Below are 15,547 nucleotides of genomic sequence, written 5' to 3'. Positions count from 1 at the left end.
TGTGTGTGCGCGCGCGCGCGCGTGTGTGTGTGTATAAAACTGGAATTCTGAACCTGGCAGCATTTTTTCTCTCCTAAATGATCTTTGAGTAAACAGTTGTTTGCTAGTGCTATTGAAATGAAGATGGTATTGTATTAAAATAACTTCTGCTCATATATTAGAATGACTTTGTCAGTACACCCATATCCATTTATATTCCATTTTATATTTTGTTTCGTTTACATGGAGTATTGGAAACTTTGAAAGCAAATAGACCCTTGGTTCTAATCTCAGCTCTGTCACTCACTAGGATTCTTACGAATCTTTAGGTGAAAGGAATATAAAGCACATAGCCTACTATGTATTACACAGTAGGTTCTCTATGAGTAATAGTTCTTTTACTAGTAACTACTTAAAAGTTCCAGAGAATAGGAAACATAAAACACAATCTCAGTAAAATTAAAAGCATCTAAGATATGTTGTTATTAATCTAATGGTTTTTGGTTTTGTTTTTGTTTTGGTAAATATTACTTGGTGACTGTGGCATAGGAATGAAAATATTATCAACACATCTTATCTGTGCTTACATTCTAATCATGAGTCACACAACACTGTCCATAATTTGCTTTCTTTCTGTGTCCAAGCAGTATTACACCGGGATCATTATAAATAATTATTTGTCATCTTCCTTGTAGCACTAATGTTGTTAGATTTTTAATGTATGAAAATTAGATTGCTAGTTTTTTTTTTTTTAATATCTGATCTGACAAAAGAGCGAGGAGATAATGTATTTAGGTCTGCTGAGAGATAATTTAAGGTATAGTTATAGCTGTATATTACAGATGCAGTTTACACTGTATAGGTCAGGACTGATTGGCTGATAACCAGTTGATAGAAATTGTAACTGTTGTTATATAGCGAAAGATGTAGCAAATAAATCAGACAGCCTCATTAAGGAGTGTTACCTTGGAGATGCCGAGTAAATAAAATACCATTTATTCAGATAAAACAGATGAACAGTGTCTGTTTTTTGTTTTTTAATTGTTTTGAGGGGGTAGATTTGCAGATTAGAGGACGTGACTGATAGATGTGGTTTGTAGCCCTGACTAACTGCTGTTGTCTCTAGAGCAGAGATTCTCAACTTACACACTGTTGACATTTTTGGCTGGATAATTCTGTGTGGGGGAGGTCTGACCTATACATCACATTTTAGCAAGGCTAAAGAATGTTTAGTAAGGCTTCCCTGACGGCTCAGCAGGTAAAGAATCCACCCGCAGTGCAGGAGACACAGATTCCATCCCTGGGTCAAGTAGATCCCCTGATGAGGGAAATGGCAACCCATTCTAGTATTCTTGCCTGTAAAACCCCATGGGCTTGAGAAGCCTGGCGGGCTATAGTCCAAAAGGATTGCAAAGAGTTGGACATGACTGACTAGGCCCGCATGCACTGGCCTCTGCCCCTTTAAAAGCCAGTTATACTCCCATAGGTGTAACAGTCAGAAATGTCTCCAGACATTGACCAGTGTCTCTGGTAGGTGGTGGTTTAGTTGCAAAGTCGTGTCCGACTCTTGCGACCCCGTAGACTAGACTGTAGCTTGCCAGGCTCCTCTGTCCATGGGATTCTCCAGACAAGAATACTGGAGTGGGTCGCCATTTTCTTCTCCAGGGGTACTTACAAATGCAGAATTGCTCCTGGTTGAGCACCACTGATTTAGAGCTATTTCTAGAGTGTTCTTCTAGCCACAGCTGTCTTGAGTTTATAGGAAGCAGCTGCCACCTTCTCACTCCCATGTCTCATTAATGCACTGTCATGTTCTTAGAGCAACTAAAACAGCCTCTGTCTCTCTTCTGCTTTGTGTCATAATAACCAAGGGAACATTTCAAATGCTCACTAAGAAATGTCCCTTGGTATGTAAGAGTTCCACTCAGGTATGTGACCACATGCGTGTAAGTATTGTGAGTAATCTCAGGGCTGTCTGGCTTGGAGTCTCATGTTCTGTGTATGTTTCTTTTTCCCTCCTTAGGGCTTTACTGTGGTTGTGAGCTCAGTTCCGAATCAAAACCTAGAAATCCAGCCCTATGACCTCAGCATTGATATTTATAGCCGCTACATCTATTGGACTTGCGAGGCCACCAATGTCATTAATGTAACGAGATTAGATGGGAGATCAATTGGAGTGGTGCTAAAGGGCGAGCAAGACAGACCTCGAGCCATTGTGGTAAACCCAGAAAAAGGGTATGTTACCAAGGGGGAATCTGAAACCCTCATCAGCCTTCCTGTTTATCCCATTTATATTCTTGCTTTCTCTGTTTTTCTGCCTAGAATGTCTTTCATTAGGCACTGCTGCTTTATCTGACATTTCTACCCATACCTCCAGAACTGTTGGAACTATGTCATCCTCCAATAATTTCCCCTTGATCTCCCCTGTGCTCCCCTCCCCCAAATGTGACGTCCTCCTCTCTTAGATGCCCATTAGTCTATATCTGTGCCTCTTTAGTCCTTTCCAGTTTACCTTATACTTAATTATTTCCAGGCTTATATTTTCTTGGCTTTAGGTTCCTTTATGATAAGAACTAGTATGTCTTTAATACAGAGCTTTGCATTCAATTAATAGTACTTAATTGACATGAATGAATGATAAGGAATTCAGCAAGGAAAGTAGCTTACTTCAGAAGAGTTACAGGAAAGAGATGAATTGAAGAAGTTAAATATAAGAAATAATTCACATATGACTTATTTTCAGTTATGAAATGGACTAGAAAAGAAATTTAAGTTTGTGTCCAAATCTGATTACTGCTGTTATCTTTTATTTATCGTATTATTCCAAAAGCATAAGTGTGCCTGTGTCTAACATTTTGTTTTATTAATTCCTGAAAGTTAACTCCCTAAGAACTTCTGTGCAACCTTTGTTACTATTTTTGAAATTAAGGAATGTATTCCATGATCTTTAAAAAATACTCTAAAACCTTAAAAACCTTAAAAAAAAATGACTGCTTCCTTTTGTCTTAACAGAAATATTCTCATTTTGTGTGGTTTCTTACTTTAGTAAACTTAGAGTTTCCTCCTTTCTTTTCAGGTATATGTATTTTACCAATCTTCAGGAAAGGTCTCCCAAAATTGAACGAGCTGCTTTAGATGGAACAGAACGAGAGGTCCTCTTTTTCAGTGGTTTAAGTAAACCAGTTGCTTTAGCTCTTGATAGCAGATTGGGCAAACTCTTCTGGGCTGATTCAGATCTCCGACGAATTGAAAGCAGTGATCTTTCAGGTACCCAAGAAATATTATTTCTGTTTCAATAATTGAAATGATTCACTGATAGCATTTGTATTTTCCTTCCTTTGTACACATTTCTTTACAGTTTTATTCGCTAAGAGTAGTCAGCAGCAAGTTGGTTGGGAAGCACTTTTTCTTTAACCATCAACATGCTTACTCCATCTGTTATCTAATAACTTGCCAATTTTCTTGATTTGGGCTCTGTAAATAGTATGTTTCTAATGCATCTCTTCTCTTTTTCTAATTCTTCCACTCTACTTTTCTTCTCATCATCTCTGGCCTGAATTTTAGCCTATGATTAGTCTCCTCCCTGTTGATTTTTCCTCCCTGGAAGTTTACACATTGTTCCTAAATTAATTTTCCAAAGCATGGTTTCTAATTATGTCACTGCCATACTGAAAAAACCCTCCAGGGTAGTCTCATAACCCAAAGAAAAAAGTCTGGTTGAATGCTTAAGTTGGTATTTGTCTTTCACAAACTCATCATAAATGCAAATGATCTTAACATTCCTGATGTGTTTTAATGAAATTAAATAATTTGTTGATCTTCAAATGTACTTTTTCATTTCTCTGCGACCCTCTGTTTATAATCACAGTTGTTCGCATACCCCCAGTTTCTGAAGTCCAAATACTCTGTGTGGCCTTACTGGTGATCAAGGAAATGAAATTAAAATAATACACTATAGGAGAGCCATAAAATATAAAGTTGATTATTCCCAGCATTGGCCAGAAAGGTAACAGCTGGCAAGCTCTCATATACTTTTGTGAAATGAAATTGGTAGAACCTTTTCAGAGGGAAATGTGCTGGTGAATTTCCATTTCACAGAGCTGTTTTACAGACATACTGAACCAGTTGTACAGGGGTATGTGCTGAGCATTCTTTGTAATATGTACACAGAAATACATCTGAGTATATTAAATGTGTGAAATATTAGTCATTCAATAGATGAGATGTGTAGTGACATAGAAGGATGATTTTTTAAAATTAAGTGTGTAATAATGTTATTAAGATTTAGTTTTATTTAAAATTTAAAACTATATTATATATGTGTATATATATACACACACACAGACATATATATATGCACACACTATATACTATATATACTGGCAGATTGCCTCCAAAAATGCAATATATCCTATACACAGAGAGACATATATGTATATATATACACATACATTACACATATATGTATATACTATTAATAAACATGTGTGTTTGTGTATTCCCTGAAAAATATGCAAGCAAATATATCTTGAGAAAGGTTTAAAAGTTTAGCATGCTAATATGTTAAGAGTATTTCTGTATCATTTAAAGTTTTATATATTGCAGTGTATTTGTAATTTTTCAAAAACTAAACAAGTTCTCTTTTCAGGTTCAAAAGACTCCCTTCCATTATGTCTTCTTTGATTCTAAACTGTCAGGCACACACCTTGCACAGTATATTCTTTCTTTAACTGATCACCTGTGTCTCTTATATCCCATCTCATTTGTTTAATAGTTACTTATATACATGTTTTAGCCCTTACTAATAAGTCAGTGGATTTTTTTCCCCTACTGTCCTTTTCTCTTTTTTCTTCATTTAGGATTTTTTTTTTTTCAAATAGAGGTGATGCATGTTCTTTAGACAGTTTAGAAAATAAAAAAGAAGAAAATCCAAAACACTGTCATTATTGATACTGATACTTGAATGAATTAGCTTTCTTTTTTTCTATATTTTTTTTTGTTAGTTTCTCCACTCTTTTATTATGACATGGTTCTAACATACAGAAAGTACAGAATTTCTGCCATCCAACTTAGTCAAACCTTAGTGTTTGGCCATATTTGCTTTTGAACCTCCCTTCCTCCTCTCTTGAAAAAAGACATAGGGAGAATTTGAAGCTCTTGCGTCTCCTTCCCCAATTCTGTTTTCCTTCCTTTTTCTTAAGAGGCAGCTTCTGATGTGTTTCTTTGTCATGCATGGTTTGCTCTGTGTGTGTGTATTTTTTTACTGTGTATACTGATACAAATTTAAGCCTTTTTACTTTTTAAACTTAATATAGTCTCATGTATTCTTTTGTCACTTGCCTTTTTCAAATATATCAGTTTTGAGATGATCCCTATTGATCCACAAATCTGTTAGTTATTTTGCTAAATAGTGGTTTCGTTGTATGATCATTCTACAGTTTCTCTATTTCTATTCTGCTATCTAAACTGCTGTTTCCAATTTTTTGCCATTAAAAGCAGTAGTCTAAACCTAGTAGTGGGATTGCCATGTAATGTGGTGTGTATATATTCAACTTGAATATATCTGTTCAGACTGCTCTCCAAAGTGATTGTATCAGTTTAAAATACCCTCCAGAAGTATATGAGTTTCTCCTTTAGTACTTGGTGCTGTTAGACTTCTGAATTTTTACCAATCCAATAGTTTTAAAGGTATATCTGATTATTAATAAAATACAAACTTTTCTATTTGATATTGAAATTATTTTATTGGTCACTCATGTTCTGTGAATTGCAGTTCTTAGTTTTTGCCCATTTTTCTATTACTGATTTCTAGAAATTCTTTATTCAGTGTATTAATGCATTATTAAGTTACATACATATTCAGGGAGAATTGTTATGGTTAAAGAATTCAATCTTTTCATTTATGACTGGTGTATCTTTCCATTTAAAAGTCGTCTGTAATAATTTTTGGTACGTCTTTATACTTGCCTCTATAGAGAAAGATATGTTTTATATAAATCTTTGCTTGTGATTTACCTTTTCACTCTCCCAGTAGTGTCTTTAGATGAAAAGAAGTCATATTTTTAGTGTTGCACAGCTTATTAATTTTTCCCTGTACAATTAGTGCCTTTTATGTTATGTTTAAGAAATCTTTGCCTACTGCTTAGTTACAAAGATATTTTCTTGTGTTTTTTCCTAACTTTTTTTTGTTTAACTTGTCTTATTTTAGATCTCTAATCCATTTTGGAATTTATTCTTGTGTATGATGTGAGACAGGGGTTTAATTTTGTTATCCATGTGACTGACTCAGTACCATCTCTTTTGAGAAGACCATTCTTCCCCTACTCTTCTTTCCTGTTACTTTTGTTGTAAATAAAGTGATTATATTTGTATGAGTTTATTTCTGGACCCTAATGTTCCCTGGGTCACCTTGTCTTTGTATTGTCTTAATTTATAGCAGATTTATCTAGCAGTGTATGTCCTTAGTATTTCTTACCTTGATTAGTATTACCTTAATATTTCGTACCAAAGATTACCTTGGCAGTTGTTGACACTTTGCATTTCCATATACATTTTAGAATCAGCCTCTGAGTTTCCACCAAAAACAAAAACACCTAGTAGAATTCTGAGTGGCCTTGCTTTAAGATTATAGCAATTTAGGAAAAATTGTTATCTTTATAATATTAGTCTTCTAAACCATGAACATGGTATATCCCTCCATATATTTAAAACTTTAATTTCCCTTAGTGTTTTGTAATTTTCTCTATCGAGGTTGCCTATCTTTCATTGGAGTTATTCTTTGGCATTTAATGCTTTTGAATGCTAGTGGTAAAGAATATTCTAAATATTTAATATTTCATTTTCTGTCTGTGGCTGGAATACAGAAATACAGTTTTCCTTTTCCTCTCTTACCCTAGAGTATTGAGTTTGTTCCCAACCATCTTGCTAAATTATTAATAGAATTTTCTGTGTTATGGAATCATTTGTCTACAAATGAAGAAAGTTTTTTTCTTTTTCAGTCCTTTTTTCCTTGTGGCCTTACTACATTGACTGGGGATCACTCCCCGGCCCCCCCTCCAATACAATATTGAACAAAATAATAGAATCCCTAGGTATTTTTGTTTCATTTTGTATTTGCTTTCCATGATTTGAGGAGAAAGCATCCAATACTTCATGATTAGGTTTTTGCTAAGATTTTTCTGTAGGTAACTTTTAAAAATCAGATTAAGGAAGTTCTGTTCTTGGCAGAGGAACCAGAGATCAAATTGCCAACGTCTGTTGGATCATAGAAAAAACTCAAGAGAGTTCCAAAAAAACATCGCTTTATTGACTACACCAAAGTCTGTAACTGTGAATCACAACAAACTGGAAAATTTTTCAAGAGATGGAAATACCAGACCACTTACCTGCCTCCTAAGAAATCTGTATGCAGGTCAAGAAGCAACAGTTAGAACTGGACATGGAACAACAGACTGGTTCCAAATTGGGAAAGGAGTATGTCAAGACTGTATATTGTCACCCTGTTTATTTAATTTATATGCAGAGTACATCATGTGAAATGCCGGGCTGGATGAACCACAGGCTGGAATCAAGATTGCCAGGAGAAATATCAATAGCCTCAGAGATGCAGATGACACCCCTTATGCCAGAAAGTGAAGAGGAACTGAAGAGCCTCTTGATGAAAGTGAAAGAGGAGAGTGAAAAAGTTGGCTTAAAGCTCAACATTCAGAGAACTAAGATCATGGCATCTGGTCCCATCACTTCATGGCAAATAGATGGGGAAACAGTGACAGACTATTTTCTTGGACTCCAAAATCACTGCAGATGGTGACTGCAGCCATGAAAGATGCTTACTCCTTGGAAGAAAAGCTATGACCAACCTAGACAACTTACTCTGGTCAAAGCTATGATTTTTCCAGTAGTCATGTATGGATGTGAAAGTTGGACTCTAAAGAAAGCTGAGCGCTGAAGAATTGATACTTTTAAACTGTAGTATTGGAGAAGACTCTGGAGAGTCCCTTGGACTGCAAGGAGATCCAACCAGTCCATCCTAAAGAAAATCAGTCCTGAATATTCATTGGAAGGACTGATGCTGAAGCTGAAACTTCAATAATTTGGCCACCTGATGCGAAGAGCTGACTCTTTGGAAAAGACCATGATGCTTGAAAAGATTGAAGGCAAAAGGAGAAGGGCATGACAGAGGATGAGATGGTTGGATGGCATCCCTGACTATGGACATGAGTTTGAGCAAGCTCCGGGAGTTGGTGATGGAGAGGGAAGCCTGACATGCTGTAGTCCATGGGATTGCAAAGAGTTGGACACAACTGAGCAACTGAACTGAACTCTTGTTAGTTTTGTAGAATAAATCAAACTTGGTCTGATACATTATCCTTTTTTTATATTGCTGAATTTGATTTGGTTTTGTTTAAGATGTTTACATTTGTGTTCATGAGAAAGATTACCCCATGATTTTCCTTTCTTACTAATATAATGCACTTGTTGGAGTTTTGCCATCAAGGTTACATTGGCCTCATAAAAAGAAACATTTCCTTTTTTCCTGTTTTCTGAAAAAGGTTGATTTAATGTTGGTAGGGTTTTCTTCTTTTTTTTTTTTTTAAACCCCTTTTATATAGTCACAGATGAGCCTATACTTTTGTCATGGGTTATCTTTCTACCTGGAGTCTTTTATGCTAGAGTAGATTTAGTATATGCTTTAGTCTGTTGAATAAGTATGTTTTTTCATTGCTGGTTCCGGTGTTTTTTATCTGCTTTCAGAGTAGATCTTGGATCCTCCAGCAACACTGTTGACCTCTCCTCATTTTCCCCAGTTGTTCAGTTGAGGCCATCCTTACACTACCAACAACTCATCTTTTTTTTTTTTTTTTCCTAAATGATTCTTTCTGCTGCTGTTTTAAATTTAATTTTAATTTTTATTAAAATAATACATGTAAATGTGGAAATCAAGTGATTCCACTTGACTTGTAATAAAATCCAAGTTTACTGCTCTGCTCCTTCTTCCTGTTAGTCCTACTCTTAGAGGCATCTCTGATGGTTTAATCAAGAGTCATTTTAAAATATCTGATTTAAAACAGCTGTTTCTTGATGTTTAAATTTTAGACATCACAATTTGACTTTTTTTGGTGGAAGATGAGGATTTGTTGTCTTAAACCATATATCACTAAAATACCCATATGAACTTTTCTATCATCCACCCAGCTAAAAAATTATCCCATTCAACTTTAAAATTATGATTTTTTTAAAAAAATTAAATCATAATTTTAAGCTCATAATTATTTGTTATTTATGGGTATGGAAATATAGCCATCACCTTCATTTCTTTCTGCAGCTTTTTTCCTCTCTGAAATTATTCTTGTCTAATTTAAATATTGTTTCGTTATATGCAGATACAGCAACGAGTCCATCTTCTTCTTCTTCTTCCTTTTTTTTTTTTTCTGTTTCACTGAAGACATACCTCTTTATCATTCTGTTTCAGTCAGTCTGGATTGGCTTGCTCTAGGCCAGCCTCCTTTCACTGTTATTCTGGGGATATACTTGCTAGTCTTTGTGCTGAACCTGCTGTTTCCTAGTTTCTGTTTCTTTGGTTCATTCCTTTTCCCTGAGAGATTGCATACTCTACTAGCTACTTGAAAAGAGGTTCATAGGAAATTAATATTCTAGATCTGTTGCTTGTCTCTTATCCAGCTTGTAAATTTTATATTGCTTTTCTACTCTTATGTCCTATTTTTCCTTATGCCTACTTATGCCTTAATTGTTCAGTGTCATTTTAGTAGATTTTTAGGAGGGCGCGTAAGTAGACTTGTATTTAACTCTCCTTGGATCTGAGTGTTGACTTAGTGCCTTCTCATATGTATGTCTCCACCTTTCTCCATTGATTAAGCCTAGCTTTATGCTTGGCTCTTTCCTGGAACTTCCCCTGATATTTCCAGAGTATTAAGCTAGTATCTTTCTTTGATTGAACTCATCAATGAACAACCAGGGAAAAGTTCTGTAGATATTTGAAGGATGACTAGGAGGAAGAGGGAACGAATGGATGTATGTTTTCTATTTGAATGAGGGCGAAGCAACTGGGGTGGTGAGGAGTGGGGCACAGATTTCAGCATATGGTGTGAAAAAACTTTCTCATAGTTCATTAACAGAATTGGTTGCCTTTCCAGAATCTGGCTGGCTTTGTGTCTGGGGTATTTTAGAAATACTTATTTTGAGGCGAAGCTTGAACCAGGTAATGTATGAGTCTTTTCCAGTGTTCTGAGTGGCTGAGTGAGTGAGGCTGTTGTTCTCCACAGATGCCTTGAGTGTGCTCAGCAGGTGTGGGTGGCCAACAACACAAAGTGCTCTGCCCACCATCACTGCTTCATATAGAGAAGCATTGTTTTGTATGTTTTATGTATTAGAAATCCTCATAAGATTTAATTGGAAAAAAATGGACTGGTTTAAAAAATTTTTTTTGGAAATGGCTCTAAAGTTCTTTTCTACATTTCTGTGAACTCAGTATTTAGTGTGTATTGGACACTTATTTGCTCTTGATTGCACTTAAATGTCTAGTCTGTTATCTGGTATGTATATATCTTTTCTTCTGAGAAAAATTTTTAAGTTTTCTGCTGAAGAGCTTATATTTTCCTTCTCAGTACTTCAGAATCTTAACGGGTTTTCAGTCAATAGCTGTTGAATGTATGACTTGACCACATGAATCATTTCTGTTGAACATTCTCCTTTCCAAGGGGCCAACCGAATAGTATTAGAAGACACCAACATTCTACAGCCTGTGGGACTGACTGTGTTTGAAAACTGGCTGTACTGGATCGATAAGCAGCAGCAAATGATTGAAAAAATTGACATGACAGGTCGAGAGGGTAGAACCAAAGTCCAGGCTCGAATTGCCCAGCTTAGTGACATTCACGCAGTAAAGGAGCTGAATCTTCAGGAATATAGTAAGTGCTGATGATGTATTGCTAGTCCCAAGATTCATGTTTGTTATTAGAAGGGACAAAAATTAAGATGTTGTGTGTCTTCTATTTTAAGATTTTCATACACTTGTAGTTTTGCCGTTTTTAAAAAGTCTTCATGTCTTTAAAACCTTAGACTCGCCTGGAAATTTTTTCATATTAAACTTGTTTTCCCTATAAAACAAGAGTTAGAGAAAGAAACGGTGTGTCTCCTTTACAAAAATCTCCCCACCCAGGAACAGCAAGGACTTGCTTTTCATGTTTTCTCTTTCTCTCCTTCAACGTTTCAAGAATACTGGTGTAAAGCCTGTATTAATATTTCTTTTGTTTCACGTAAATCCCCATGGTTTCAACAGAAGCAGAAGTTAACATTTATATAATGATGAATATAGTTATGAAAATAAACCTATTCTTTGGCAAAAACAAAACAAACTAAAAATTAGTGTATAAACTTAGAGAAGACTATGCTTAATAAGTGCTTGCTTTTTCCCCTTTTGGTTAAGTTTTTCAATTCACAGCTTAGGAAAGTGGCCATAAATTATTGAAAACTTAAAAATGACTAGTCATCTTGGCTTAGTTAATATGTGTTCATATAATACTATTAACTCTATTAATATAGTATTAATATTAGAGTTAGTATTAATATTTTAGTTAGTATCAACATTATTAATAAGTTAACATTAACAGTAATTAATACTATTAACTCTATTAACATAATACTGTTATATCTCTCATCAGATGTACCCTCCCAGCAATCACTACTGTAGGTCTTACACAGTTATATCAGGAATGCAGATGTGAAAATGGAGGACTAGTGAGAGAAGTATTCACTCCTGAACTTCTCAGCACAATGTTTTCCAGTCAAATTGGAGTATTTAAGAAGGAAACAGGAATGAGAACACCATAGCTTGTTCAAGTCTCTATTGTGTTGTCACTGTTCATGAACTTAGAAGTTAATCAGAGGTATTTGAGATTTAATAGTTAGAATTGTCATTCTATGTTATGATGTGTAATTCATGCTGAGTGTTTAATAGAAATAAGGTAGAGATGATGTAATGGCTAAGTATTCAGTTGATACATGAGCTTTTTATGGCAGAAAATCTATGGATGTTTTCAGGATTTCAGGGGGAGTATCTTTTTTATAGGTCAACAGTTAAATATGGTTTATATTTAGAAAAACTTTATTTTTCAAATAAAGTTTCTAAAAACATTAAAGAAAAGGAGATTGTTTATCAAGAGTCTCTTGGAATTAAAAGGTTGAAAAACACTGTAGATTCTGATACAAGGACTGATGTCTGCTTTGGGACATCTCTGTAGTGTGACACCTCTGCTCGTTTGTGCATAGCTGACTCTCTCCATCTGTCAACACACCCTGAAGCAGGACTGATGTGTTACTGACAGAGTCAGATAATAAACGGGTGGCCACATTTGATGTTGGTATTCTGGGATGATAGCTGTCAAGTTGCTTTTGACGTGAGCTAAGTAGAAAAGTCAAAGCAATGATTTCATTAAATATAACTTATGAGGCAGACTTTGAAATGTGCCTGACAGTGTATTTATTTAGTTAACCCAAGTAGGAAGAAATCAGACGTTTGTAATATTGCAAGTTCTTTTGCGGTTGACCAAGCAAATAATTTTGATGGTCTCTGAGTGGTTGAATTCATGTGAACTTGTTTTTTCTTCTAACAGCTCTTAATTTTTAGCAGACTCCTCCTTAGAATACACTTTTTGAGCAAAATCACCATGTCTCTCAGAAAGATAGAATTTCTGAGTTAAAAAATCTTTAGAAGAATTTTTATATTTTAAACAGAATAAGATCCAGGTTTTAGCATTCTCCCCAGCAATTTTTTTTACTCTGAATAATCAGCTTTTCTTACTCACAAAAATTAACATGAGCTGTACAATTACCTTACTTTAAATACTTTAAAATATTTTATGTATAAATATGTAAAGACAGTGGCTATATAAATACTTTGTGTCTTAAATTGTCCTTGTTTTCTTGTAGATTGTGTAGAGATGGTGTGAGTAATTATATTCAGTGGAAATAAAGTCCAAAAGAATTTTGAATTTGATTTTCTTGTTAACTCATAAATAATTGATTTTGGCTGGGCTTTTCTTACTCCCTCCCTCCCTTGCTATTCTTTTCCCTTTCTTTTTTCTCTCTCTCATTCTCTTCTCTTTCCTCTTTTCTTGCAGGACAGCACCCTTGTGCTCAGGATAATGGTGGCTGTTCACATATCTGTCTTGTAAAGGGAGATGGTACTACAAGGTGTTCTTGCCCCATGCACTTGGTTCTTCTTCAGGATGAGCTATTATGTGGAGGTAAATATGTTGTTATTTTCTTCTAAAAGTGTAATTCCAGTCACATGTTCCAAAACTTAGTCTAGCATTCTTTGACAGTGAAATTGCTTTCTCCTAACTTGATTGGTCCCTTGTATTTCATACATCTGCACTATCCTAGGCTTTGGGGTATTCTAAGATAAAATTCATCATGACAAGAGATAGGTGTAACCTGACCCTGGGCCTAAGGCAGAAGAGCCCTTTTGGGGGGAAACTCGTAACTGTAAATGAGTGTATTTCTTCATAACAGAGTAGTTTTTACTCCCTCAAAGGGTAACAAGAATTAATTCCACCTCCTGTAATCTTAATCTGCTGAATTCTGTCAGTTTATGTGTCATTGTTGCAAATGTCTCCAGTGAAAAGAACACTCTTCTGTTTGGATCTATCAGCAGTTGCCTGCTGTTTCTCTTACTTATCTAGCCAATAAAAAAAGAAAAAAAATTTTTTTAAGGTATCACTGGGGCCAAGACGGGCAGGTCATGGTGAGAGGTCTGACAGAATGTGGTCCACTGGAGAAGGGAATGGCAAACCACTTCAGTGTTCTTGCCTTGAGAACCCCATAAACAGTACAAAAAGGCAAAAAGATAGGACACTGAAAGATGAACTTCCCAGGTGATTAGGTGCCCAATATGCTATTGGAGATCAGTGGAGAAATAATTCCAGAAAGAATGAAGTGATGGAGCCAAAGCAAAACAGCACCCAGTTGTAGATGTGACTGGTGATAGAAGCAAGGTCCGATGCTGTAAAGAGCAATATTGCACAGGAACCTGGAATGTCAGGTCCATGAATCAAGGCAAATTGGAAGTGGTCAAACAGGAGATGGCAAGAGTGAACGTCGACATTCTAGGGATCAGCGAACTGAAGTGGACTGGAATGGGTGAATTTAACTCAGATGACCATTATATCTACTAGTGTGGGCAGGAATCCCTCAGAAGAAATGGAGTAGCCATCATGGTCAACAAAAGAGTCCAAAATATAGTACTTGGATGCAGTCTCAAAAACAACAGAATGATTTCTGTTCATTTCCAAGGCAAACCATTCAATATCACGGTAATCCAAGTCTGTGCCCCAAACAGTAACGCTAAATAAGCTAAAGTTGAACGGTTCTATGAAGACCTACAAGACCTTTTAGAACTAACACCCAAAAAAGATGTCCTTTTCATTATAGGGGACTGGAATGCAAAAGTAGGAAGTCAAGAAACACCTGGAATAACAGGCAAATTTGGCCTTGGAATACAGAATGAAGCAGGGCAAAGGCTAATAGAGTTTTGCCGAGAGAACGCACTGATCATAGCAAACACCCTCTTCCAACAACAAAGGCTCTACACATGGACATCACCAGATGGTCAACACCGGAATCAGATTGATTATATTCTTTGCAGCCAAAGATGGAGAAGCTCGATACAGTCAGCAGAAACAAGACCGGGAGCTGACTGTGGCTCAGATCATGAGCTCCTTATTGCCAAATTCAGACTGAAATTGAAGAAAGTAGGGAAAACCACTAGACCATTCAGGTATGACCTAAATCAAATCCCTTATGATTATACAGTGGAAGTGAGAAATAGATTTAAGGGCCTAGATCTGATAGAGTGCCTGATGAACTGTGGATGGAGGTTCGTGACATTGTACAGGAGACAGGGATCAAGACCATCCCCATGGAAAAGAAGTGCAAAAAAGCAAAATGGCTGTCTGGGGAGGCCTTACAAATAGCTATGAAAAGAAGAGAAGCGAAAAGCAAAGGAGAAAAGGAAAGATATGAGCATCTGAATGCAGAGTTCCAAAGAGTAGCAAGAAGAGATAAGAAAGCCTTCCTCAGTGATCAATGCAAAGAAATGGAGGAAAACAACAGAATGGGAACGACTAGAGATCTCTTCAAGAAAATCAGAGATACCAAGGGAACATTTCATGCAAAGATGGGCTCGATAAAGGACAGAAATGGTATGGACCTAACAGAAGCAGAAGATATTAAGAAGAGGTGGCAAGAATACACAGAAGAACTGTACAAAAAAGATCTTCACGACCCAGATAATCATGATGGTGTCATCACTCACCTAGAGCCAGACATCCTGGAATGTGAAGTCAAGTGGGCCTTAGAAAGCATCACTGCGAACAAAGCTAGTGGAGATGATGGAATTCCAGTTGAGCTATTTCACATCCTGAAAGATGATGCTGTGAAAGTGCTGCCCTCAATATGCCAGCCAATTTGGAAAACTCATCAGTGGCCACAGGACTGAAAAAGGTCCGTTTTCATTCCAATCCCAAAGAAAGGCAGTGCCAAAGAATGT

General features: G+C 36.1%; 1 protein-coding gene across 4 annotated transcripts in view; it reads left to right on the top strand.

Annotated features, from left to right (window-relative positions):
* LRP6 (low density lipoprotein receptor-related protein 6) overlaps positions 1–15,547 on the top strand; it is a 179,570-nt gene that overhangs the window by 140,743 nt on the left and 23,280 nt on the right. For all 4 annotated transcript variants that reach the window (XR_826921.1, XM_010858689.1, XM_010858688.1 and 1 more), the window contains 4 exons: positions 2,003–2,214; positions 3,056–3,246; positions 10,698–10,907; positions 13,119–13,244. Coding sequence is in view for 3 of the 4 variants with exons in the window: in XM_010858689.1 (XP_010856991.1) it covers positions 2,003–2,214; positions 3,056–3,246; positions 10,698–10,907; positions 13,119–13,244 (739 nt within the window). In the remaining variant the exon portion in view is untranslated. The remainder of the gene's footprint in view (positions 1–2,002; positions 2,215–3,055; positions 3,247–10,697; positions 10,908–13,118; positions 13,245–15,547) is intronic.

Source organism: Bison bison, unplaced genomic scaffold (genome assembly GCF_000754665.1).
Source record: "Bison bison bison isolate TAMUID 2011002044 unplaced genomic scaffold, Bison_UMD1.0 scf7180017864390, whole genome shotgun sequence".
Taxonomy (NCBI): Eukaryota; Metazoa; Chordata; class Mammalia; order Artiodactyla; family Bovidae; genus Bison; species Bison bison.
The sequence above is the reverse complement of the archived record's forward strand: the minus strand, read 5'-3'. Positions and strand labels throughout refer to the sequence as shown.